Source organism: Scyliorhinus canicula, chromosome 11 (assembly GCF_902713615.1).
Source record: "Scyliorhinus canicula chromosome 11, sScyCan1.1, whole genome shotgun sequence".
Lineage (NCBI taxonomy): Eukaryota > Metazoa > Chordata > Chondrichthyes > Carcharhiniformes > Scyliorhinidae > Scyliorhinus > Scyliorhinus canicula.
In genome coordinates, this window is record NC_052156.1 from 35,941,248 (window position 1) to 35,968,690 (window position 27,443).

The 27,443-nt window shown below is 44.8% G+C and overlaps 1 protein-coding gene across 1 annotated transcript in view; it reads right to left on the reverse strand.

Annotated features, from left to right (window-relative positions):
• LOC119974004 (transketolase-like) overlaps positions 1 to 27,443 on the reverse strand; it is a 60,286-nt gene that overhangs the window by 9,285 nt on the left and 23,558 nt on the right. The window contains exons 7-12 of the mRNA XM_038812766.1: positions 22,519 to 22,712; positions 14,009 to 14,173; positions 8,854 to 9,010; positions 8,043 to 8,173; positions 7,178 to 7,261; positions 2,629 to 2,725 (exon numbers count right to left, since the gene is read on the reverse strand). Of these exons, the coding sequence (XP_038668694.1) occupies positions 2,629 to 2,725; positions 7,178 to 7,261; positions 8,043 to 8,173; positions 8,854 to 9,010; positions 14,009 to 14,173; positions 22,519 to 22,712 (828 nt within the window). The remainder of the gene's footprint in view (positions 1 to 2,628; positions 2,726 to 7,177; positions 7,262 to 8,042; positions 8,174 to 8,853; positions 9,011 to 14,008; positions 14,174 to 22,518; positions 22,713 to 27,443) is intronic.

The window sequence follows — 27,443 nt, forward strand, 5'->3', positions numbered from 1 at the left end:
AGACCTTTGCACTTCTTCAGTGCATTCTTTTTTCCTTTACCACACTGTTAGCAGCATGTTCTTAAGTGCCTTAATCCCACTGTCTGGATTTCCCTCCCTGAACCTCTGAATTCCTCTTCTCACCAGTAAAACCCCTCCTGTTTCAATTACCCCTTGTAGCATAACTGGACGTGCACATCTCTCCTAAATTAAAGAAATAATGCTGATCATTAGTTACAGAATAATTTACAGATTTTATATTTTCTTTAATACAAAGGATGCAAGAAATCGGAAACAAAAACAGAAAATGCTGGAATCCGTCAGCAAGTCTGGTAGTATCCAATGTGAAAGAAATAGAGCTAACCTTTAAGATCTCTCCACACAGTTAGTTCTGTTGAGTGGTGCCAGTACTGTCTTTATTAACCTTTCCTTTTCTGGTTCTTATTTAATAGGTGGAACAATAACCCATATGATCTCCTCGTCAGGTCTCCAATATATAACCCAAGTTAATATTTTAGAGTCATGCCGAAGAGAGCGATGCGTTGGGAGAGGATTTCAGTTCCACAATAAATTAATTCCCATGAAGATGCTAAAGTAGAAATTAAATTTCATAACCTTTCATCAATAGCAAGTAAATCAATTTTATTCCACTATTGATGCATTGGTGGTCATCTTCCGGGATTCTATAGACTCTGAAACCGTCCCTGCAGATTGGAGGGTAGCTCACGTCACTCCGATATTCAAAAAGGAGGGAGAGAGAAAGCAGGGAATTATAGACCAGTAAGCCTAATATCGGTAGTGGGGAAAATGCTTGAATCCATTATCAAGGATTTTATAGCGGAACATTTAGAAAGCAGTGGCAGGATCAGTCAGAGCCAGCATGGATTTATGAAGGGAAAATCACGCTTGACAAATCTGTTGGAATTCCTTGAAGAGGTAACCAGTACAGTCGACAAGGGGAGCCAGTCAATGTGGTATATTTGACTTTCAGAAGGCGTTTGACAAAGTCCCGCATAAGAGATTATTGTGCAAAATTAAAGCGCATGGGATTGGGGGAAATGTATTGAGAGGGACAGAAAACTGCAGAAAACGGCTGGGTCACTGTCTGTGCGGAGTCTGCACGTCCTCCCAGTGTGTGCGTGGGTTTCCTCCGGGCGCTCCGGTTTCCTCCCACAGTCCAAAGATGTGCGAGTTAGGTGGATTGGCCATGCTAAATTGCCCGTAGTGTCCTTAAAAGTAAGGTTAAGGGGGGAGGGTTGTTGGGTTATGGGTATAGGTTGGATACGTGGGTTTGAGTAGGGTGATCATTGCTCGGCACAACATCGAGGGCCGAAGGGCCTGTTCTGTGCTGTACTGTTCTATGCTTGGCAGAGAGGAAACGAAGAGCAGGGATTAATGGGTCCTTTTCAAATTGGCAGGCAGTAACCAATGGGGTACCACGGGTATCGGTGCTGGGACCCCAGCTATTCACAATATATATTCATGATTTGGATAAGGGAACAAAATGCAACATCTCAAAGTTTGCAGATTAAACAAATTAGGTGGGAGGGTGAATTGTGACGAGGATGCAGGGATCCTACAGAAAGATCTGCACAGGTTGGGCAAGTGGGCAAACCAATGGCAGATGCAGTATAATTTGGATAAGTGTGAGGTTATTCATTTTAGAAGCAAAAACAGGAAGGCAGATTACTACCCGAATGGTTGTAACTTGGGAGAGGAGTGTGCAGCGTGACCTGGGTGCCCTCGTGCACCATTCGCTGAAGGTAAGCATGCAGGTGCAGCAGGCGGTAAAGAAGGCTAATGGTATGTTGGACTTGACTGCAAGAGGTTTCGAGTATAGAAGCAGGGATGTGTTGCTGCAATCGTACAGGGCCTTGGTGAGGCCACATCTGGAGTATTGTGTGCAGTTTTGGTCTCTTTCTCTGAGGAAGGATGTTCTTGCTCTGGAGGGAATGCAGCAAAGGTTTACCAGACTGATTCCAGGGATGGCAGGACTGGCATAGGAGGAGAGATTGACGAGGTTGAGATTGTTCTCGCTGGTGTTCAGGAGAATGAGGCGGGATCTCATAGAGACTTACAAAATTCTAACAGGACGAGACAGGGAAGATGTTACCAATGATGGATGTGTCCCGAACCAGGGGTCACAGCCTGAGGACTCAGGGTAAAGCATTTCAGGCAGAGATAAGGAGACATTTCTTCACACAAAAAGTGGTGAGCCTGTGGAATTCATTACCACAGGACATAGTTGATACTAAAACTTTGAATATATTCAAGAGGCGGCTGGATATAGCACTTCGGGGGGGAATGGGGGTCAAAGGCTATAGGGAGAAAGCAGGATTAGGCTATGGAGTTGGATGATCAGCCATGATCGTGATGAATGGCGGAGCATGCTCGAAGGGCGAAAAGGCCTCCTCCTGCTCCTATATTCAATGTATTTATGTATTCAGTTCAGAGGATTCCAATAAAAGTATGTAAAATGCATCAAGCTTGGGTGATAAATCTGATAGAATTACGCAATGAATCATGATAAAAGAAAAAACATGTTGCAAGAAAGAAATCACTTGGATTGTCTGTTTGCTAAATTAAAAACCTGTAAAGAAAGACAAATTTACTTTTATACATTTTCAACAATCATTACTTTATATTTACCTTCTTCCGCCAACTTAGCAGCTGCAGTCAATGTCTCCTGCATTGTCACCCCAGCTGCAACAACAGTGACCATATCCTTATCTGTCTTCTTCAGAACCTGCCAGAATAAACAACTTTCTTTGAAGACTACTGGGACTTACTTTTGATCGGCATCATTTTAATTTAATCACAGAATAGGTTTTACAATAAAATTGTTTTCTTTATTAATTACTGATATGCTGAAGAGACAAAATATAGCAAGTATGATTCAGCTTAATTTTAAAATTTTGACCCCTATCAAAGACTGCTTGAAATGGGCATTTCTATTACAGCTGCTGTATTGGTTCCAGTTTGACAATACCCCATATACAAACTGTAATTCTCTGAAAAATAATATCTCACCCGAGTTCCTCTCTGAATGAACAAAAGCTGAAAATCTTTGTCTGTATTCTCTGAAGCATTGATTTATTCTGTGTCCCCACTATCCCTGACTGTTTGAAACAGGTTTGACAAATGCAGTACTTATGTGGTGTGGGATGTTAAATCCAGATGGTGTGAGATTACTGCCTCCAGGGCTCACACTGGAACTGGGTGGAGTCCCTACTCCAGGATTATAATGCAATTTGAGCATCACTACCGTACCAACTTCATAGCAATGCTAAAGATGCTGAATTAATGTCACCCAAGCTGTACATTATGCCTCTACCATCTAAAATATTAATGCCCAACTAAACTTGACTGTTTCCTACAACTAAACTTAATATCTGAAAATACCATTGGAGATCTGGTTAGAGCAGGTGAGTCAAGGGCATTTTTCATGAAGTGAGTTAAACTCCATTGTTACTTATAGAGTAAATAACAGAATATTGGTCCTCAGGTTTCCACTGCAAATGGGCAATGCCATATGTACTAGCATCAAAGTCAATCTTGCGTAAAAACAGATCCCGTGATTTTTGGCCGAAGGCATTCATTTTCATTTTTTTAAAACATTTTTATTCACCATATTTTTACTATACAAAAAAGAAGCAAAACCCCAACAATATAAAACAGAAAAGAAAGTGGTCCTTCCACACGCCCACCTCCTCAGTATCCCTCAACATTCAACGGCAACCAACTCCCTAAAGTGCAAAATAAATAAACCCCAAGAATTGTAGAACCTCTCCTTCGCCCCTCTGCTCAAACTTCACCGTGTCCAGGGTTAAAAACTCCAGCAGATCCCCTCCTCACCAAGGCACTGGGTGGAGAGGCTGACCTCCACCACAACAGGACTCGCCTATGAGTGATCAGTGAGGCGAAGGCTAAAATATCTGCCTCTGCACCCGCTTGCAACTTGGGTCAGTCCGGCACCCAGAAAATGGCTTCTAGGGGACCAGGCTCCACCCACATCCATATGCAAGACCTCCGAGATTTTGATAAATACCTCCCGCCAAAACATGTGAACATAGTTTGCGGGCCCCCTCCCACATTGCTCACAGACATCCTCCGCCCCCTCAAAGAGCTGGCTCATCTTTGATTTTGTGCACCCTATGCACGACTTTCAACTGTATCAGCCCCAGCCTCGCTCACGAGCTGGAGGCATTTACACTCCGCAGTGCCTCATACCACAGTCCCCGTTCCATTGCCCCACCCCAGTTCCTCTCCTCCCACTTCGCCATAATCCCCGCCATAGACACCCTTTCCTCCTCCAGGATCCTCCCATAGATCGCCGAAACAACCACCTTCTCCAACCCTCCCACTGACAGCACGGCCTCCAGCAACGAGGAGGCTGGTGCTATGGGGAAGGTTGGGAAAACCTTCCTCGTAAAATCATGAACCTGCAGGTACCTAAACCCTTTCCCCTGCGCCAACTTGTACTTCTCCCCAAGCTCACGAATCATCCCCCAAGAAACATTTCCTTGATTACCCCCCTCTCGCCCCAACTCCGGAACCTCGCATCCATCCTTCCCGGCTCAAACCTACGAAACCCCCTAATAGGTACCTCCCCCACCCCCTCAACCGGTCCCCATCTTAAAATGCTGCCTAAATTGTCTCCAGATCTTCAAAGTGGCCACCACCACCAGATTCACTGAGTGCTTTCCCAGAGCCATCAGGAGCGGCGGCGTTGCCAGCGCCCGCAACCCAACACCCTACATAAGCCCTCCTCCATCTTAACCCAGTGGGTCTCCCTTTCCTTGGTCCAGCCCCGCACCTTCTCCACATTTGCTGCCCAATAGTCATATAGTAGGTTTGGGAGGCCTAGCTCCCCCCCCCCCCCCCCCCCCCCCACCTCATGCAAGACCACCATCCTAATCCTGCCCCTGCCTTCCCCCAAACGAACGAAGAAGGATTTTGGTAAAATGACCGGCAGACACTGGAATAGGAACGAAAATCGTGGTAACGTATTCATTTTAACTGCCTCGACCCTGCCCGCCAACGACAGAGGGAGGTTGTCCACCGTGCCAAATCGGCCTTCACCTTCCCCACCAAACTAGTAAAAGTATACCTTCGGAGTACACCCCAGTCCCAGCCACCTGCCCCCATAAGCATACATTTTTCAGATAACTCGTGTAAAAGGCGACCCGAATTTTTAAAGGATCAAAGCCCAAAAATTTCAGAACCAAACGATATGTGGATTGTGAAGAGGGAAACTATTGCTTTAAACGCTTAGGTTACAATTGAAAAGCAGCAGTGAAACAAATCAACAAACTCTCCATGAGTAACTACAGCAAAAAATAAATTCCAGTTGTCAGACAAGTTCCAAAGAGATCATTAGTGATGGGTTATTGGTATATTTTTTTTAATGCTGTAGAAATGCAATTCAAAATTAGTTGCTTGTACAGCAGCATGTTTAAGAATATCAAGCAGGTGTTTGGGTTTGAACCTCAGGTCCTTTATACATTGGGCTAAAAGTTACTTACATTTATTTGACAATACCTCAGCCTCCTAGCCACTAGAGGTCACTGTGTCCATTCAATATGGCCCGAATCAAGCACACATCAGCCCCGCAAAAACATTATATTTGTGTAAAAGTCACATTTTGAGACCAATTTTTTAGACCAAAAGAGATGGGATCGACCTTTACAAGTGTGGGTTAATTGAGTTATTTCATTCAATTAAATTGTAACTGACACTACACTTTCCAACAATAAGTAGAACTACAGTCTAAGTTCACTATATACTACTTCCACAGTGTAAACAAAGACCATGCTATAATGGGTCAAGGACAAAATCTATTTAGCTAGAGCTAAGAAACCAAAGAGGTGCAATTACTTTGTCCGGTGTAGTTTATAGGCCACCAGCAGGAATGATTCAAGGAACAAATTTGAAAAGAAAGTATGTACAGGTGCAAGAATGCAACAGAAGCTATAATGAAGGGCTTCAATTATCTGTTTATAAACGGAGGTAGTATAGAGTAGACTGAGAGGGGATAGGTTGAGTATGTGGTTAATAAAACAAACAGTATCCTGGACTTCATTTATAAGAGAAGAGAGCACAAGAGCAAGGAAATTTATGTTAAACTGGGCACCACACTTTAGGAAATATACGCAGGCATTAGAGAGTGTAGAAAGGATTCTTAAAATGGTTCCATGATGAGGAACTTTGCAATAGAATTAATTGGAGAAGTTGGGGTGATTTTCCTTGCAGAAGAGGACTTTTGAGAAATTTGTTAGAGGTATTTAAAAACATGAGGAATCTAAAAAGTTCCGACTTGTAGAAGAATCAAGGACTAGAGGACACAAATTTACAGAAACTGGCAAAAGTAGCTATGGGGACAAGTGGTTAAGATCTGGAATGCACTCCCCAAGAGGGTGGTGAAGGCAGGTTCAACCAAGAGAATTGGATTATTAGTTGAACAGCAAGAATCTGCAGGGCTATGGAGAGATGGCATGAGAAACTAGACAAACTGATCATTTGGAGAGCCAGTGCAGAAATAACGGACCAAATACCCTCCTTTGCTATAACAATTCTGTGATTCCAAAATTCATCGATTGTCTCGAGATACCCTTTTAAGATTCTGCAAATGTTTTCAGAATCTGTCACCCTATTATGACAACCAGATTTACCAGCACCAAGCCCATAAATTTCACTTGGATACAATGCTTTTTAGTTCTTTCCAGTACTGGTGTCCCCTCCAATCTATTTGAATCTGCACCAGGGGCTGTGAATAATTATGCAACTTAGTTAGTTCGATAGAATCAAGTCCAACTTTCTCCAGCAGGACTGGCACCCATTCTTAACTATTAGAACTAATGTAATGACAATTATGAAAACTGAAATTTGATCAATCTGTAAAATTTAAACTCTCAGGACTGTGGTGGATAACTTAGTCAATAAAGTACTTTTGCTAATTATTGGAGGGTATTAATATGGACGTGTCAGTCCATAACTGGTGATTTTTGTTTGCTGATTCAGGAATAAATTAAACAAAAGACAAGTAAGCCACATCAACTGTAATTGTCTCTGAAAAGAGAGAACAGAATGCTCATCAGGCTGGCTCGTTAACAGTAGAATGGGATCTCCATACATTGGGACAAAAACTGAAAAAACTACATAAAATTTTTTAAATTCCATGAATTCCGTTGTTACTTACCTTAGCTTTTCCAACCTCAAATACTTCAGTATTTTTATAAATTATTGTAGTTTCTGGTCGGCTGGTTCGAATGAAGCAAATACCCTAGAGTGTAAAGTAAGGGTTTCAGTCATGAAGGAATTGCATATTACATATCTTTATTCAACTTTATTCACATAGAGTAGTTTAAAAAGCCAGTACTGCATATATCATGACGTGGAGATGCCGGTGTTGGACTGGGGTGGGCACAGTAAGAGGTCTTACAACACCAGGTTAAAGTCCAATAGGTTTATTTGGGATCACTAGCTTTTGGAGCGTAGCTCCTTCACCAAGTGTTGTCAGACTTCTTACTGTATACATTATGGGAGAAGCACAATTATTAGAAGTTCTATTCATTGTGCAAATATGTGCATCATCCTAAAATGGTGCAAGATGGTGCTTTCAGCTAACTGAAACTGCCTGAATCTCAACTCCTACATGAAGGAACCATGACCGGATTCTGACATTCACGTGAATTAATATTCACATCTTTGGTTCTTATTTTTAATCCTAGTTGTAAATCTCCTTTCTTTCCTGTGCCCTTATTGTGTGCAAGTATGCATTTGTGAAAACCATTCCCCGGGTTTGAACCCACGAATAAACAATACTTTTGATTCTTAAGTGAGTTTACTGTGTGTTAAATACTTCAAAATTGACTTCACAATGCCTCAATAAAAGAATGAAAACTTCTCTACTTGGGGACAGATGGCGAGAAATATAAAAGGAGCTCAGTTTGCTTCTCTGCTCTGCCTTGTTTTTAAAAAAAATACAATTTGGTTTTAAAATTTTGTTTACAATTAGGAATAATGCAACTTTAGAGTGTGGTGCTGAGCACTGCATTTTATACCTTGGTGTTAGCAGCCAGTTCCACAGCCCTTTCAGTTGACACAGCATCACTCGGATAGAAGATTGTTGCTGTGGGAACGGCACGGAAAATAGCAATATCTTCCAGACCCATTTGGGAAGGTCCATCCTCACCTAAAAAGAATTAACAACATTAGAAACATTGTTACAGCCCATCTTTCACTGTTCAATGTGAAGATGCATTGCATGATCAGTAACATGCAAGGTCCAATCTTTGGTTCTGTTGAATTAGCCAAGAGGGACAATATGTTTTGAGAAAATTAATTTGGGCTTCCGCTCAATCACTATCCACTGACCCCTACTGGAAATGTATGTCAAGACCCTTGGGTGAGGACAAGATAAATGAACAATCATTTGTTGTCCACACTCGCATGCAAAATATGACCACTTACACAAGGCACTGAACTCAAGACAGCACAGTGGTTAGCACAGTTGCAGGACCCCAAGTTCGATTCATGGCTTGGGTCACTGTGCAGAGACTGCACGTTCTTCCCAGTGTCTACGTGGATTTCCTCCGGGTGCTCCAATTTCCTCCCACAGTCCAAAGATGTGGTTAGGTGGAATGGCCATGCTAAATTGCCCTCAGTGGTTAGGTGGGTTACTGGGTTACAGGAATAGAGTGGAGGCGTGGGCTTGGGTGGGGTGCTCTTTACAGATTCAATGGGTCAAATGGCCTCCTTCTGCATTGTAAATTCTATGATTCAGGACAGGTTAAAACTGCAAAAGGACAATACAAGATGATCTTGCTGATAAATTAGGAATTAGTTTAGTAGAACCAGTTAAATTATACTCACCAATTGAGATACCACAGTGTGATCCAACAAGGTTGATATTGCTTTCAGAGATTGCTGCCATACGAATTTGGTCAAATGCTCGGGCGAAGAAAGTGGAAAAAGTGCTGACAAATGCAACAGTCCGATCTCTTGCACAACAACCAACGCCAACACTCACCTTTAAAGTGAAACACAGAATCAATAGCAACCAATTTTGGGAACTGTACCTGACATCGCAAAAAAAACAGTGGAGCCGAGGAGATGTGCAAAAGAGAGAGACACTGAGCACGAAGTCGAGCGATAAAAGACCACGAGATGAGACAGACCAGAACCAGGACGATAAAAGAATGTGAGAAAGAGCAAGACGTGCTAGCTTGGGGTTCCTGAGGTGGCATCAGGATTTTAAAGTAACGCAGGGCAAGTGGAAGCAGCTGATTGGGTTAGTACAGTTGGATAAGTATTTACTATTTTTATCACTCAGTTCGTACAATCTAGATTTTGTGGTCTATGGTTTGCAAGTTCTGTATTCTGTAGTATCGCAGACCAGGGAAGTAAAGCCTAGAAGAATTGATATTATTTTCTTTTAAATATCTTTCAAAAGGTTTAATTCAAAGGGGTAAGTGATAGCAGGAGAGCTCAAAGCCATGATGCGCTCCTCTTGCTCTAAGTTGGGAGGGGCTGGTTTAGCACAGTGGGCTAAACAGTTGGCTTGTAATGCAGAACAATGCCAGCAGCTCGGGTTTAATTCCCATACCGGCCTCCCCGAACAGGCGACTTGTGACAATAAGTGATTATCTGTATATATAAAACAAAAAGCCAGGAATATTTCCAGTGCCCGGGGCCAGCATGTGTGCAGGAAGTGTCTCCAGTTGCAGCTCCTGGAAGTCCATGTTTCAGAGCTGGAGCAGCGGCTGGGGACACTGCAGAGCATCCACCAGGCAGAGAGTATCATGGATAATACTTATGGAGAGTTGGTCAGACCGCAGGCTAAGAGCCCACAGACAGGAAGGGAATGGGTAACCACCAGGCAGTGCAGGAATCTCCTGTGTCAGTACCCCTGTAAAACAGATATACCGCTTTGGATACTATTGGGAGAATGGCCTCTTAGGAGAAAGCAGCAACAGCTGAATTTGTGGCAGCACAGTGGGCTCTGCTGCATACGGGAGAAGTGAAATTTGTGGGAATGCAATAGTTTTTTAAAATAAATTTAGAGTACCCAATTTTTTTTTTTTCCAATTAAGGGGCAATTTAGCGTGGCCAATCCACCTAACTTGCACATCTTTGGCTTGTGGGGGTGAAACACACGCAGACACGGAGAGAATGTGCAAACTTCACACGGACAGTGACCCAGGGGTGGGATTCGAACCCGGGTCCGCAGCGCCGTGGTCTCAGTGCTAGGGAATGCAATAGATATCGGGGATTAAATAGTAAGTGGAATAGATACTCCAGAATATTAATAATAATAATATTTTATTTTCAAAAGTATGAAGTAATAATAACAACAACAATAATAATTATAGCTTATTGTCACAAGTAAGCTTCAATGAAGTTACTGCGAAAAGCCCCCAGTCGCCACATTCCGGCGCCTGTTCGGGGAGGCTGGTATGGAAATTGAACCCGCGCTGCTGTCTTGTTCTTCATTACAAGCTACTGTGAAAAGCCCCTAGTCGTGACAATCCGACATCTGTTTGGGTAAGCCGGTATAGGAATTGAACCCACGCTGCTGGCCTTGTTCTGCATTACATATCAGCTGTGCAGCCCACCTGCCTCCTTGGTGCTAGGATCAAGGGTGTCTCTGAGCGGCTACAGGACATTTTGAACGGGGAGTGTGAACAGCCAGTTGTCATAGTACACATTGGTACAAACGACATGGGTAAGAAAAAAAAGGATGAGGTCCTAAAAGCAGAATACAGAGAGTTCGGAAGCAAGCTGGAAAGTAGGGACCTCAAAAAGATAGTGATATCATGTGATAGTCAGAACAGAAATAGCAGGATAGATCAGATGAATACGTGGCTGAAGAGGTGGTGCAAGGGTTTCAGATTTCTCGGACATTGGAACCGGTTTTGTGGGGTGGGACCAGTACAAACTGGACTGATTACGCCTGGGCAGGACCGGGCAAAGATTTACTAGCACAGCACTTAAAACAGCGGCAGGATCAGACACAGTCAGTATGGATTTACGAAAGGGAAGTCATGCTTGACAAATCTAATGGAATTCTTCGAGGATGTAACTAGTAGAGCTGACGAGAGGGAGTCAGTGGATGTGGTTTATTTGGACTTTCAGAAGGCTTTCAACAAAGTTCCATACAAGAGATCAGCATGCAAAATTAAAGCGCATGGTAGTATACAGAGACAAATAGAAAACTGGATGGCAGACAGGAAACAGTAGGAATAAACAGGTCTTTTTCCAAATGACGGGTAGTGACTAATGGGGTACCGCAGGGATCAGTGCTATGACCTCAACTGTTCAAAATACAGGTATATATTAATGATTTTGATGAGGGAACTAAATGCAATATTTCCAAATCTGCAGATGACACAAAATTTGGAGGGAGGACGCGAGGAGGATGCGGAGATGCTTTGGTGTGATTTGGACAAGCTGAGTGAGTGGCAAATTCAGTATAATGTAGATAAATGTGAGGTCATCCATTTAGGTAGAAATAAAACAGGAAGCCAAATTATTATCTGTAGCCACCTGGGGTGGCCACTGCCCAACACAAAATGGAAGATTGCAAGGAATGCAGGGAAAATGGACATGTTAGAAAGCAAGCAGCTTGCAAGGCGATTGTATATTGGGACGACTGCAGAAACCAGTTTGAACTGTTGCAGAAAGCAGACAGCACTGTGAAAAGAAACCAGTTAACATACTAATGAGGCAATACCGGGCGATTCCCAGATACAATGGACACAAGTTAAGCACAGATCGATACATTCTATGGAAAGCCAGATCCTGTGGCGCCAGAGAAGCCCAAAACAATAGGTCCCAAGAACCGCCCCAGCGACCGAGGAACTGCCCCATGATTGGGGGTTCAAACATATTGATTGGGAAGAGACCCAATCGATTCCAAGCAGGTAAGGGAGTCCGCCCAAAGGGGCGCAGACCCCCTGGGACCTACAAAAGAAAGGTCCCACACATGGTTCAGTCTCCTGGCTCCTGTCTCCTACTCCAGCCATCGAGCAGCAGCCACCAACAAGTGCCTAACGACGACCGCTACCAGAAGTAGGCACTCCTGACCCCCTTTTCAATTGATAACAATCTGAAGTCTACAGACCAGAGCAGAGCAAGAAGGCCTTGTTCCCTGACCCAGCAGTTCCTTCGAGATAAGTATTAGTTGTTTAGCGGTAGGAGTAAGTTTAATCCTTTAGCGTGTGCATGGGTAGTTATTATAATTGTATTATAATAAACTCTAGTTGTTTGGACTTACTAATTGGTGTACGGTTTTATTGCTTTGAACTTCACCTTGAAGCTTGTGGCGGTGTCTTAACGGCACCTGGCGACTCCAGAGCTTAGAACAAGAAACAGAGCCAAATTGAGTGTTAAGCACACTCACCCAGAACGAGCAACATATCTGAATGACTATAGACTATAGACTACAGTACTTGAGAGAGGGGACTGTGCAAGGAGACCAGGGTGCCCTTGTACACCACTCGCTGAAAGTGAGCATGCGAGTGCAGCAGGCAGTAAAGAAGGCAAATGGTATGTTTGGTTTATTTGGACTTTGGTTTGCAAGAGGGTTTGAGTAAAGGAACACAAATGTCTTGCTGCAATTATACAGGGCCTTGCCGAGACCATACGTGGAATGTGTGCGAAGTGTTAGTCTATTTATCGGAGGATGTTCTTGCTTTAGAGGGAGTGCAGCAAAGGGTTTACCACACATGGGGAGGCCGTGGTGTAGTGGTATTGTCACTTGACTATTAAACCGGAAACCCAGAATAATGCTGTGGGGACCCGGGTTTGAATCCTGCCACTGCAGATGGTGATATTTGAATTCAGTAAAAATCTGGAATTAAAAGTCTAGTATGAAACCATTGTCAATTGGCGGAAAAACCCAACTGGTTCACTGTCATTTAGGGAAGGAAATGTGCCCTCCTTACCCAGTCTGGCTTACATGCGACTCCAGACCCACAGCAATGTGGTTGACTCTTAACTATCAAGGGCAATTAGGGACGGGCAATAAATGCTGGCCAGCAACACCCACGTCCCATGAACGAATACATTTTTTTAAAAAAATGATTCCTTGGATGGCTGCTCTGACGAACGAGAAGAGTCGGTTAGCATTATACTCGCTGGAGTTTAGAAGAATGAAAGGGGATCTCACAGAAACCTATAAAATTCTAACACGACTTGTCAGGGTAGATGCAGGAAGGATTTTCCCGATTGTAGGGAGTCCATAACCAGGGGTCACAGTGAAGATACATTTAGGAGTGGGATGAGGAGAAATTTGTTCACCCAGAGAGTGGTGAGCCTGTGGAATTTACTACTACAGAAAGCAGTTGAGGCCAATACATTATCTGTTTTCAAGGAGTTAGATACAACTCGTGGGACTAAAGGGATCAAAGGATATGGGGAGAAAGCAGAAGCAACGACGGAGTTGGATGATCAGCCATGATCAATAATGAATGGTAGAACAGGCTTGAAGTGCCAAATGGCCTCCTCCTGCTCCTATTTTCTATGTTTCATTTGGCCAATTGCAATTGCAGAAGCAAAGTGAACAAAAACTCTTTTTTTCCCTTTTCTATTTGCACTAGTTGGTTGCATTAATTGATAATGTAAAATAAGGCAGGAAATTCTACCTAATGGACCGAAGATTGTGTATTACTGAAATACTTGAAAGATAATAGGAGAGATCTTTTGATCTCATCAGAATTTCATAATTTTATACATATATTTTTCAAAAATGGTCACAATAATAAGCGACAGCGCCAACCCATTAGAAACAAAAACAAAGAGCTGTGGACTATATTGGTGACCACCCAGGAGAAAACGCTCAACTGCACAGGCATTAGACCAGGCTAATAATAAACGGTGATGGTCAAGGTAAACTGTCCACAACATCCTTGAAAAGCGAAAAGGTAGTTCCACTTTTAACATTACATTATGTAGAATCAATTTATCCTTGTTGCCTGTTTTTATTTTTGTGTAAAAATGAAGAAAATAAGAAATTAAAGGCAGTTACCATGTTCTGCTCGGCTATGAAACATTCAATATAACGCTTAGGATGTTCCTTTTTGAACATTTCTGAAAATGTGGAGTTCTTAGTATCACCGTCTAATGCAATAACATGGTCATTGCCATGACCTAATTTTGCCAGGGCAGTTCCAAAGGCTTTTCGGGTGGCTATCTGGAAGAAAAAAATAAAATGTTAATGATACAATGATGTCCAGTACTTGTAGAATAGAATCATAGAATTTACAGTACAGGAAGAGGCCATTCGGCTGATCGAGTCTGCACTGGCCCTTAGAAAGATCGAGTCTGCACTGGCCCTTAGAAAGAGCGAGTCTGCACTGGCCCTTAGAAAGAGCGAGTCTGCACTGGCCCTTAGAAAGAGCGAGTCTGCACTGGCCCTTAGAAAGAGCAAGTCTGCACTGGCCCTTAGAAAGAGCAAGTCTGCACTGGCCCTTAGAAAGAGCAAGTCTGCACTGGCCCTTAGAAAGAGCAAGTCTGCACTGGCCCTTAGAAAGAGCAAGTCTGCACTGGCCCTTAGAAAGAGCAAGTCTGCACTGGCCCTTAGAAAGAGCAAGTCTGCACTGGCCCTTAGAAAGAGCACCCCTCTCAAGTTTAAACCCATGCCTCCAGCCTATCCCCATAGCCCACGAACCCCACTTGTTTTATTTTAAAGATGGAGCCTGATACAACAGGCAGTTTATGGCTTTACAATGTTTCTTTTTGGTTTATATTGAGGGGGGAAATTGGATAAAATGCTTTATTGGGAGAGGAGGAAATTCCATTTCTGCCCATAAACTTGATTAATGTTTTGATCTCTGACACTTAAAAGTACTACAAAGTGGCATGCACAAAGCCATTCCATTGCCTCATGTAAAATATTTATATAATAGCTCACTGGTCATAAAAAAATTGAAATATTTATTGAAAACAAGAATAAGGAGAAAACCTCATGAAAATAGAGACACATGAACTGTTTACAATAAAGTGACATGCATAGGTAATATAATCTGGAGGCATCTAAAGCCTTCAAAGGAACAAAATGAGCTAGCTAGATTGTACAAGCACATCTGGAGCACAATTTCAGGTGTTTCACTTCATGTCATCTGAACCCCTTGATGGTATGGCAGCCTAGAGCAAGTTTTGCTCCATTTTTACAGGAATCAGGCTACAGCTGAAAATAACATGAGAAATGCGCCAGTCAGACAGCATAGCATCACCACTTTTAGCAGAATTCACATGAAGTGACCTGGTGAATTTCAACTTGGATTTAATTTGTGGCATAATTTCATCCCTCAGCCTGTTCAAATGACTTCTGATTCTAGGCTGTAATAGCATAGAATTTTGTTTTAATCCTAACACGTTGCGTATTCCACTGAATCATTAAACGGCAATACGAAGTAAGAGAGACCAGGTCCACACGTGTGTAGTTAAGTTGGGAAATCTAGAAGCTGCTTTCTGATTATCCCTGCTTATCCACAAACTGTTCTTAACTTGCACTTTGCAAATAGACCGGACTTTGAAATCCATGTTGAAAGTCCATACTTACTATGGTGACCAAAAATATACCAGAAAATATTGGGGATGAAGGGCAGCATGGTGACACAGTGGTTAACAGTGCTGCTTCACAGCGCCAGGGGCCCATGTTCAATTTCAAAGTTGGATGACTGTGTTGAGTTTGCATTCTCCCAATATCTGCGCGGGCTTCCTCCGGGTGCACCGGTTTCCTGCCACTGTCCAAAGATGCGCAGGTTAGGTGGATTGACCATGCAGAATTTCCCCCATGTGTCCAAAGGTTAGGCGAGGTTATGGGATAGGGTGGGGGAGTGGGCCTAGGTAGGGTACTCTTTTAGAGGGTGGTGTAGACTTCTGCCCTGTAGGGATTCTATTCTATGATGGTGCATTCAGGTGTAAGCAAATTTTTAACATTGTAATAGATTTTAATTACTACCAAACAACCTGTGTGGCAACAAGTTTCAGAATATATTTATTGTTGGAGATTCAAAAATTTTAAAAACATTTTATTTTAGTTCTCTCGTATCCCATCTTTCCTGTACCTAATTTTACAGTGCATATTCTAATTTATATCTCTTGGTTGAGTTTCTGCATGTCTGAGCGAGAATTCTTCAATCCAATTAACTAAGACATAAATTGTTGGTGGCGGTCCTGCTCAAAATGCAACTTCCAATTGAGCACTTCGCAATAGAGAGAAATAATCCCAATCGTAAATCACTGCTAAAATTCCATGAGCAGCTTTAAACATATTTAATGTCGAGCATGTTCCTTCATCACTTGCTGCAAAATCCGTCTCATTCCAAATATTGGCCTGGAATTTGCAATATATTTATGCCTGGAGATGGGCACAATTATACATGGCCTAACAGATTGCAGAATTTGGGATTTACTTCATTGTCTTGTGGACTTGGATTATCGTTTGTAACTAATCATTGGGTGTATTTTCTTCTGGTTACACCAACGTTTCCGACAGTAGGTAAATACAAACGTCTATATCAACTCAGAAAATTAATTATTCGCCATGTTACAGTTTTAGTAAAGGAAGTCAAACATCATTCTAGCTCTACTGTTTCTGTTGATTCCCAGTTTGTAAATTAGCCATTGTAATTTTCTTAGAGATTCTGACAATCAATGCTTTTTTTAAAAAAAGGTGAGAAACGTGTAAATGTGTACATTCAGAGGGACTTTGGTGTGCAGGTACAAATGAACACAGTCAGCATGGAGTTAGAGCAAGCAATTAAGGCGGCAAATGGGGTATTCCCCTTTGTTGAAAAGGGGATTGGAAACTAAGAATGAAGAATTGTTGCTACAATTGTACAGGGCTTCGGTGAGGCCACACTTGATGTGCAGTATTGGTCTCCATATTTAAGGATATACTTGCATTGGAGGCAATACAGTCAAGGTTCATTACATTGGCTCTTGGGATAAAGGGGTTGTCCCATGATGACAAGTCAGAGTAAACTGGGCCTATAATCTCTGATGTATAGAAAAATGAGAAGTGATTTCACTGAAACGATCACGGTTCTGAAGAGGTTTTACAGGATGTCGTTGCTGGCTGAGCAATTTAAAACAAAGCAGCACAGTATCAGGTTATGGGGCTGATCATTTAGAACAGAATTGAGAGATTTCTTCCCTCAAAAGGATTGTGAAATGTGGAATTCTCTATCTCAGAGGGTTGTGGGTGACCCATTATCGGATGTATTTAAGGTTGGGCTAGACATATTTTTGTTCGATGAGGGAGTCGAGGGATATGGGGAGGGGACGAGAAAGGATAATTGAAGCCCAAGATCAGCCATGATAGTACTGAATTTATGGCACAGCAGGTTCGGCAGGCCAAATGGTCTCCTGCTCCTATCTTTATTGTCTATTGAAAGACAAAGATTAAAAAGATTATAAATAAGTTTAATCTTTAGATTAAAATAAATGCTTAATTAGTGAATACTGATTTTATCATTGTCAAGACAGGGTGGTAGGAATTAATGTGTGCTAACCACCTTGAGTTATGGCACAGGGGCATTGCTAATATATTTTATATAGAAAATGCATTTTCAATGCCGCTAATTCCGGTTCCTCAGTGCCTCATTTCTCCTTACTCCTCCCAATCGCATTATACAACATTTAAACAAAAATAGTGGTTGAAATTAATCAACTGCCTGATCTGTTATCCAAGTGCAAAAAAAGAGGGATTTTGCTGATTGGGGCATCTGGCAGGAGTTCCCCTTTCATTAGACTCAATTGTGCACATTGTATTTTTTTAAATCCCATTAATTTGCTGCAGTACCATATCACTTTTAAAATCTCCCTCATCAATTCACAATTTTAATGAAATTCCATACTTAAACCTGGTCAATTTCTAGGGAAGAGTTTGAATGACAGACATTAATAATGATTACATTTTTTTTAAATGGCAATAATAAGACGCTGTTAATTACTAGACTTAAGTTTCATGGACAGTTAAAATGCAATGCAGCAACTCTTAAGAAAATCACAAGATGAAGTACGATATGCAGTTTTCAGAAAAGCAGGGCATCACTTCTTAAGTTGGTGGCCAATTTACGCATTAACACTACTGTTTCACACAATTATTTTCTCAGCAAAACCTTCCCAACACCTATTTGACTCGAATTCCTAGTTCTATCACTAAAGAAATTAGGATCATGAAACATTTGAAATAAAAACATGAAATATTGGGTTTGGGCAGGGCTTTGTAGACTGGCTCCAGTTGCTGTACCAGGCACCGGTGGAGAGTGTGCGGATGAACCAGGTGATCTTTAGACTGAGCCAGGGAACAAGGTAGGGATGTCCGCTCTCCCCACTGTTGTTTGCCTTGGCTACAGAGCCATTGGCGATGGCGCAGAGAGCGTCAAAGGAAGGGGTTAGTCAGGGGGGGGGGCCTTTAAGCGGGTTAATGCGGTGATCTCTGGGTTTGTATAGGTGGGCAAAACCCCATGCGTAAGGGTAAGGAAGTCGCTGTCGGAGCAGAGTGGAGCTGGGGACGGCCCAACCGAACTTTAGGAATTTCTACTGGCCGGCAAATATAGCCATGATCAGGAAGTGGGAATAGGTGAGGCTGCATCATGTAGGGGCACAGGTAACGGCACCTCTGCGTTCTTGGCGGCTCGGTACTTCACACGCCCAGGGGTGGTGGCAGCTCAGAGTTTGGAGGCAGTGGCGGAAGCATATGGGAGTGGAGGGGCCTTCAGTGTGGCTCCAATCTGTGGAAACCACCGGTTTGTGCTGGGGAGGTTGGATGGAGGGTTTCGGAGGTGGCAAAGAGCAGGGATTGAGAGGCTGTGGGATCTGTTTATCGATGGGAGCTTTCTATGTTTGGGGGATTTGGAGGAGGAGTTTGAACTGCCAGGAGGGAATGGGTTTTGTTATCTGCAGGTGAGGGACTTTGTACAAAGGCAGGTTTCAATCTTTCTGCTTCTACCGCCCCAGAGGATACAGGACAAGGTAGTTTCAAAAACGGGTGGGGATTGGGAAGGTCTCAGAAATGTATGCAGCACATGGAGTGGGAGGGAACCCAGATAGGGGAGGTAAAGCGCAAGTGGGAAGATGAGCGAGGGAAGGAAATAGAGGCGGATCTGTGGGAGGATGCTCTGAGTAGAGTCAACACGTCCTCATCATGTGCCAGGCTCAGCCTGATACAACTGGTGTGGGAGGTGTGCGGAAGGGCCTGCAAACCATGTCCACATGTACTGGGCATGTCCGAAGCTTAGGAGATTCTGGCAGGGATTTGCGGATATCATGTCCACGGTTCTAAAAGCGAGGGTAAAACCGAGTCCAGAGATGGCGAATGTTGGAGTGTCGGAAGACGGGGGAGTCCAGAGGGCGAGAGAGGCTGATGTCTTGGCCCTTGCCTCCTTGGTAGCCCGGAGATGGATCCTATTACCGTGGAGGGACTCGGAGCCCCCGAAATTAGGGGTATAGGTTAGTGGCACAGCTGGGTTTCTCAGGCTTGAGAAAATTAAGTTTGCCATACGAGGGTCAATGTCAGGGTTCGTCCGGAGGTGGCAGCCGTTTATCGACTTCTTCCGAGAAAACTAAACTGTCAGCAGATACAATGGGGGGGTTAAGGGGGAATTAGTTTAGTTCAGGAGGGATCAGCGAGAACAGATGGAGAGACTGGGGAATTTTGTGTATAAGCCATGTTGGCTGGGTATGTTTGCTGGTTGGAGGGGAGGGGGGGGGGGGGAGAAAAGAGAGGGGGTGCTACATATTGAACTATGTTTACATTTGTATCTGTTGTTATAAAATCATAAATCCTTAATAAAATGTTTTAAAAAACAAAATACTACATAAACTTGTTTTTAAAAGTTAGTTCTTGGGACATGGGCGTCGCTGGCTGTGCCAGCATTTATTGCCCATCCCTAATTGCCCTTTTGGGGGGGGGGGGGGGGGGGGGGGGGAGATGATGACACACAGTTAAGAGTCAACTACATTGCTATGGGTCTGGAGTCACATGTAGGCCAGACCTAGGTATGGCAGATTTCCTTCCCCAAAGGGCATTAGTGAAGCAGCTGGGTTTTGACAACAATCGACAATGATTTCATGGTATTCATTAGACTTTTAATTCCAGTTGTTTTTAAATTGAATTCAAATTTCACCATCTGCAGTGGCTGGATTTGAACTTGGGTCCCCAGAGCATTACACTCTGGGTCTCTGGTCAACTAGTCCAGTGACAATACAGTAGTCCCCCGTTATACTGCACTCCGCAACACCGCGGTTCGCAATATTGGGGGGGGGCTTATGGACCCCAACTGTCAGCTTCCCTCTCCGGATCAAAGTGAGCCGGCCGCTGAAGTTGACACTGCCGGCTGATTGGAGGGAGATTCAGTGAGAGAGGAGCAGCTCATACAGCGTCCGGAAGTGGATAGTGCAGAGCTACAGCTGCCTCAACCCTGCACAGCAGACAGGTTCTTTAAACCGGTGGCGGTCAGAACATATTTTTGAAAGGCAATCCTTTCCTCCAGTTTGGCGAAACCCACCAGAGTTCCTGGTAAGTTTCTGTGGGTTTCCCTCTGGAATAACTCCTCATTCTGTGGCAATCAGAGAGCTTGTTTTAATTAGATCCACGATGGGGGTTTTAAATTTATTAAAAAATCTATGCATGCACTTCCCATTGTGAGTCTACGGGGGTCTGACCTCTCCCCCCGCCCCCCGTAGACTCACAATGGGAAGCGCATGCATAGATTTTTAAATAAATTTAAAACCCCCATCGTGGATATCCGCGGCTCGGATGCAATGCGGGTGGCTGTCTTGGACCCCAACACCCGTGTTATAACGGGTGACTACTGTACCACTCTGCCACCGCTTCCCCACAAGGCAGCATGCATCTGTTGGAGAGAAACAGAGTTAGCATTTTGGATCCAAATGATCCTTTTACAGAACTACAAGTTTAGATCCAAAACTTTAACTCTCCACAGCTGCTGCCAGACCTGCCGTGTTTATCCAGTATTTTGTTTTCATTTCAGCTTTTCAGCATCCAAAGCTTTTATTTGAAACCTTTGGAAACAACACAGCAGGAATTGATAACAAAAAAAACATTTATTAAGAATAATAGAAAGGGCAGCACGGTGGCCTAGTGGTTAGCACAACCGCCTCACGGCGCTGAGGTCCCAGGTTCGATCCCGGCTCTGGGTCACTGCCCGTGTGGAGTTTGCACATTCTCCCTGTGTCTGCGTGGGTTTCGCCCCCACAACCCAAAAATGTGCAGAGTAGGTGGATTGGCCACGCTAAATTGCCCCTTAATTGGAAAAAATTGGGTAATCTAAATTTTAAAAAAAAGAATCATAGAATGATACAGCATAGAAGGAGGCCTTTCTGCCTACTGTGTCTGTACTGAGTGTTTGAATGCACTATTCAATTAGTCCCAACCCCCTGCTCATTGCCAGAACCCACCAATTATTCCTTTTCAAGCGTATATTTAATTCTCTTTTGATGGTTATTCCTGAATCTGTTCCACTAGCAAATATTGAAATTAACTTAAGGGGTCCATCCTTACTCCACCACCTGAATTACAGTAAAGTAGGACTGTACTGCCTATGACTAATAACAGATCTCGTCCCAAATTGGGAAGACCAGGTTTCTTCCATAATTGGAGTTTCTAAGCCACAGCTATATGTGGGCATCAAATGCACCCAGAGAAACCTGCATAGCAGCTGAGCCACTCCAATAAAGGGCTGCCAAGACTCATGAAGGATTGACGGTATAGGCACAGAATTTTTCTTCTGCTGCCAAAGGAGCAACACATTAAAAAAAAATAAGATAATTGATTCATTTCCAGATAGATTTCTCCAGGGTTGGGTTATCTCTGGATCTTTACTAGGCTCTCAGCAGAATGTAGGCCAGTTCTCAGTTCACATGTGTTCCATGTTATGTGGGAACAGCCCAGGAATTTATACCGATGTGCCCCAATTCCCCAGGAGAGGCGAGAAGGGTGGCTTCACTATAATGTAAACTATGGCCACTTTGTTTTTTAGAACATAGAACAGTACAGCACAGAACAGGCCCTTCGGCCCTCAATGTTGTGCCGAGCCATGATCACCCTACTCAAACCCACGTATCCACCCTATACCCGTAACCCAACAACCCCCCCCCCCCCCCCAACCTTACTTTTATTAGGACACTACGGGCAATTTAGCATGGCCAATCCACCTAACCCGCACATCTTTGGACTGTGGGAGGAAACCGGAGCACCCGGAGGAAACCCACGCACACAGGGGGAGGACGTGCAGACTCCACGCAGACAGTGACCCAGCCGGGAATCGAACCTGGGACCCTGGAGCTGTGAAGCATTTATGCTAACTACCATGCTACCCTGCTGCCCCAGGGTAGCATGGTAGCCTTTTTTATCCTTTGATCTCTCCCCAACAAATAATGAGGGAGAATCGGTTCCCCATACCCTCCAACATCACGTGCATTTTGGACCTATTGCCTGTTCAACCAGAGTCCTTGATCATAAATGACATCGTGGAAGTGCATGATGTTAGTATGATTGTTTACCTTCTCAGCATGCTTATATTTAGGTGGTGCAGAAAGTTGGATGTCTTGAATATTCACAGTTGGTGCATTTTCCAATGGCTGCCCTGGGCAAAGTTTCTTTCCCTCAAGGATCTTAGCTTTGATTGCTTTAATAGTTTCTTCCATTTTATCTTTTGGAATGGCCTTGCCATGCCAGTTTTCTTTGTCTTCAGCAGCTGAAAATATTTGAAAAATTGAAGGCTAATATCACATACATCCACAAAGTCACAAGAATTAGGGGTTGAAAAGTGACAGATCAGCAATGCATTTCAAAGTGGTGTGATATACCATCGAGAACCTTTGCTTCTGATCCTTGAAAAGCACGCACAGCAATTAGGAGACATACACCGCTTATAAGAACAATGGTGGATTTGCTCCAGCTGAATTGCCATATAACTGGTCTGCCAGGGAAAAATGGAAGAGAAATGGAGGGACACCAGGTCAGGGTGTATCAGAGCCGTGCTGCATTCCATCCATGGTATTCCTGAAGCGTAAATACTAGTGCACATTTGTCAGCAAATCAGATGCTATGGCAATTGAAGAACCATTTCCTCCAACTAAACCCTCAGCTGAAACTATTCACAGGGTGTAAATTGCAATGGCTGCCCCATTCATAAAATGGCTAAGTATTAAACCAGGGTAATATCAGGCTGTTGCTAATGGTATCAACAATCAGCTGTCCATTGCTCACATTTCAGAATTTGTAACACAGATCTTTGTCATTCAGTGCAAAACTATTAAATGCCCATATTTATGCTTGATATGACCTTCCTCCCATTCTATGTCATCAAATTATCCTGGCATCCTTCTATTCTGTTCTCCCTTATTTAGTTTTCCCTTAAATGCATTGATGTCAGTCACCTGAATTATGTGACTGGAATTCCACATTCTATTTTCTGGATAAAGAATTTTTTCAGAATTCTTTGTTCGATTTACGAATGACCGTTTTATATTTAGGACTTATTTATTAAACATTTTTGGGTGGCACGGTAGTGCAGTGGTTACCACTGCTGCTTCGCTGCGCCGAGGACCCAAGTTCGATCCTCGCCTCGGTGACTGTCCATGTGGATTTTGCACATTCTCCCCATGTTTGAGTGGGTTTCACCCCCACAATCCAAAAATGTGCAGGGTAGGTGGATTGGCCACGCTAAATTGCCCCTTAATTGGAAAAAATGAATTGGGTACTCTAAATTTATTTTAAAATAAACATTGGGAAGTAGAACAATACTTTTTGGCTTTTTTAGAATGTTGTTGAATGTTTTAGAGTATTATGGATTGTCTCAGCTACTCTGGCGCAGCTTGTCACAGCTGTCAAAATATGGACAGAGTTTTGAGAGTAGGTTATTTCATAGAATCTACAGTGCAGGAGCGGCCATTTGGTCCATCGAGTCTACACCGGCTCCTGGAAAGAGCACCCTACCCAAGGTTTTTTTTTTAAAATATCATTTTTATTGGAATTTTTTACAGAAAATATAAAACATAACGACAAACAATGAAATGCAACAAAATAACCCATAATAACCGTATCACCCCCAGACCGTATCGACGCGTGTATCCCATCCCCCACCCCCCAACCCCGATGAACAACAAAAGGACTTCAAAATAAATTTAAATTAAATAAACAAACATAGTCATCGTCCGCCCCCTCCCCCCCCTTTTCCCTCCCCACCTTTTCCCCGGGTTGCTGCTGCTACTGTCCCCGTACCCTATCGTTGAGCCAGAAAGTCGAGAAAAGGTTGCCACCGCCTAAAGAACCCTTGTACCGACCCTCTCAGGGTGAATTTGACCTTCTCTAGCTTAATAAAACCCGCCATGTCATTGATCCAGGTCTCCACGCTTGGGGGCCTCGCATCCTTCCATTGTAGCAAGATCCTTCGCCGGGCTACTAGGGACGCAAAGGCCAGCACACCGGCCTCTTTCGCCTCCTGCAATCCCGGCTCCACCCCAACCCCAAAAATCGCGAGTCCCCATCCTGGCTTAACCCTGGATCCCACCACCCTCGACACGGTCCTCGGCACCCCCTTCCAGAACTCCTCCAGCGCCGGGCATGCCCAGAACATATGGGCATGGTTCGCTGGACTCCCCGAGCACCTGACACACCTGTCTTCACCCCCAAAGAACCTACTCATCCTTGTCCCAGTCATGTGGGCCCGGTGCAGCACCTTGAATTGGATGAGGCTAAGCCGCGCACACGAGGAGGAAGAATTAACCCTCTCCAGGGGATCAGTCCATGTCCCGTCTTCGATCTGTTCCCCCAGTTCCCCCTCCCACTTAGCTTTCAGCTCCTCTACTGACGCCTCCTCCGCCTCCTGTATAACCTTGTAGATATCAGATATCTTCCCCTCTCCGACCCAGACCCCCGAAAGCACCCTGTCGCTCACCCCCCTCGCGGGAAGCGAAACCCTACCCAAGGTTAACACCTCCACCATATCCCCATAGCCCAACACAACACTAAGGGCAATTTTGGACACCAAGGGCAATTTATCATGGCCAATCCACCTAACCTGCACATCTTTGGACTGTGGGAGGAAACCGGAGCACCCGGAGGAAACCCACGCAGATACGGGGAGAACGTGCAGACTCCGCACAGACAGTGACCCAAGCCGGAATCGAACCTGGGACCTAGAAATGTGAAGCGATTGTGCTATCCACAATGCTACCGTGCTGGATGTGGATTGGCCTGTAGCCTCCTTAGCCAAATGGAAGCTCTTAATAAAAATAAAAAGATTTATGTTTTCAGCCTTTCCGCGACCACTGGAGCTGGAGAGGGCATACAGAGTGCAGGCGAGGCAGGGGCAGCCAGATGGTGATCAGGTTCCACAGGTTCGTGGACAAGGAGCGGGTGCTGCGGTGGGCAAAGAGCGCCAGGAGCAGCACGTGGAACAACAGTGTTCTCCGTATTTACCAGGACCCAAGCCAGGAGGTGGCTCGGTAGCGAGCAGCCTTTAAACAAGTCAAGTAGATGCTGTTCAAGAAGCACATGAAGTTTGGTCTGCTGTTCCCAGCCCGTCTATGGGTCACGCATCAGGGCCAACACCACTACTTCTCCGAGCCTGAAGAAGCGATGGACTTTGCGAGGGATCAGGAGCTGGTCCCGAAAAGAGGTCCCACGGGCGCGAATTAGGGCCCGAGAACTACACTATGAAGGGACGCCGAATGTGCCTGGACCGCTGTTCAATGGTTTGCTGGGTTAAAGGCACCAAGTGGGACATTTGGGACTCTTCCCTTTGTTTTTGGTTACTGGGTTTTTTCCTTTTTGCTTTTGTTTCTTCCTCTTTTTTCTGTTTTTTTCCTTTTCGTGCGAATTTTTGCTTTTTGTGGGGCTCGCGGAGGGCACTGGAGCCGGTATGGTAACTAAGGGTGGCCAGTCAGCAAGTGGGGTTAAGGACGTGGGTTGGGGTATTTTTGTTTTACTGATGTTCATGCCTTCCTGTGCCGGTAAGTTTGCTCCAGTGGGTTGGAGGGGGATGGGGCACCGGGGATGAGGACGGGGAAACAATGGAAAGAGACAGGGGGCACCAGAGTGATGAGTCAACGGGCTAGCAGATTGGCTAGTCAAGGGAGTCAGGTGGGGGAGGAGAATACAGCCAGTGGATGGCAGGGGTGTGGTTATCGGGGGATGTTGCTGGGGGGGGGGGGGGGGGGGGGGGGGGGGGGGGGGGGTTGTTCTGCTGACGTGGGAGGGATCTGAAATAGGCACTGGAAAGGAGGTCGAGGGTGGAGGCAGCCAAGAGGCGGGCCAAGAATGGCACGACGCACGGGCCGGGGGCCGGCCTGAGAGAGGCTATGGCTGACAGGCGTTTTGGGGGGGGGGGGCGCGCCCCCCCCCCAACCAGGCTGATCACCTGGAATGTCAGGGGACTGAATGGGCCGGTTAAGAGGGCGCGGTTGTTCGCGCACTTGCGGGCTCTGAAGGCGGACGTAATTATGTTGCAGGAGACACATCCGAAAGTGTCTGACCAGACTAGGCTAAGGAAGGGCTGGATTAGCCAGGTCTTCCACTCGGACTCGAAGTCCAGGGGGGTGGCAATCATGATCAACAAGCGGGTGCAATTTGAGGCGAAGGGCATAACCGCAGACAGAGGCGGCAGATACCTGATGGTAAGGGGCAGACTGGAGGGGAGAAGAGTGGTGCTGGTGAATATATATGCCCTGAACTGGGATGACGTGGACTTCATTAAAAGAGTGCTGGGGAAGATCCCGGACCTGGACTCTCGTAGGCTAATAATGGGGGAGGACTTTAACATGGTCCTGGATCCGGCTCTGGATTGGTTGTGTCCCAGAACGGGTAGACACACAACAATGGCAAGGGAGCTGAAAGGGTTTATGGAGAAAATGGGGGCAGTGGACCCCTGGAGAGCCAGACAGCCGACAGGAAGGGGCTACTCGTTTTACTCAGACGTCCATAAAGTATATTCTAGGATAGACTTCTTTGTTCTAAGCAGGGATTGTATTGGGGAGGTAAGAACACAGAATATTCGGCAATCACTATCTCGGACCATGCCCCGCACTGGGTAGACCTGCAGGTCGGGGGGGGGGGGCGAACTATCAAAGCCCGCAGTGGAGGCTAGACATGGGACTGCTGTCAGAGGAGGGGATCTGTGAGAGGCTTCGGAGGTGTATGCAAAATTACTTGCAGGTGAATGATACGGGGGGAGGTCTCAGCGGCGACCCTGTGGGAAGCGCTAAAGGCAGTAGTGCGGGGAGAGTTGATCTCAATTGAGGCCCACAGAGCCAAGGCAGACAGGGCAGAGATGGACAGATTGGTTAGGGAAATGGGTCGGATAGATGAAGAGCACGCGGAGTCCCCGGGGGAGGTTTTACTCAGGGAGAGGCAGAGACTACAGGCGGAACTGGGGGCGCTATCCACGAGTAGGGCCATGGAACAGCTTAGGAAGGCGAGGAGC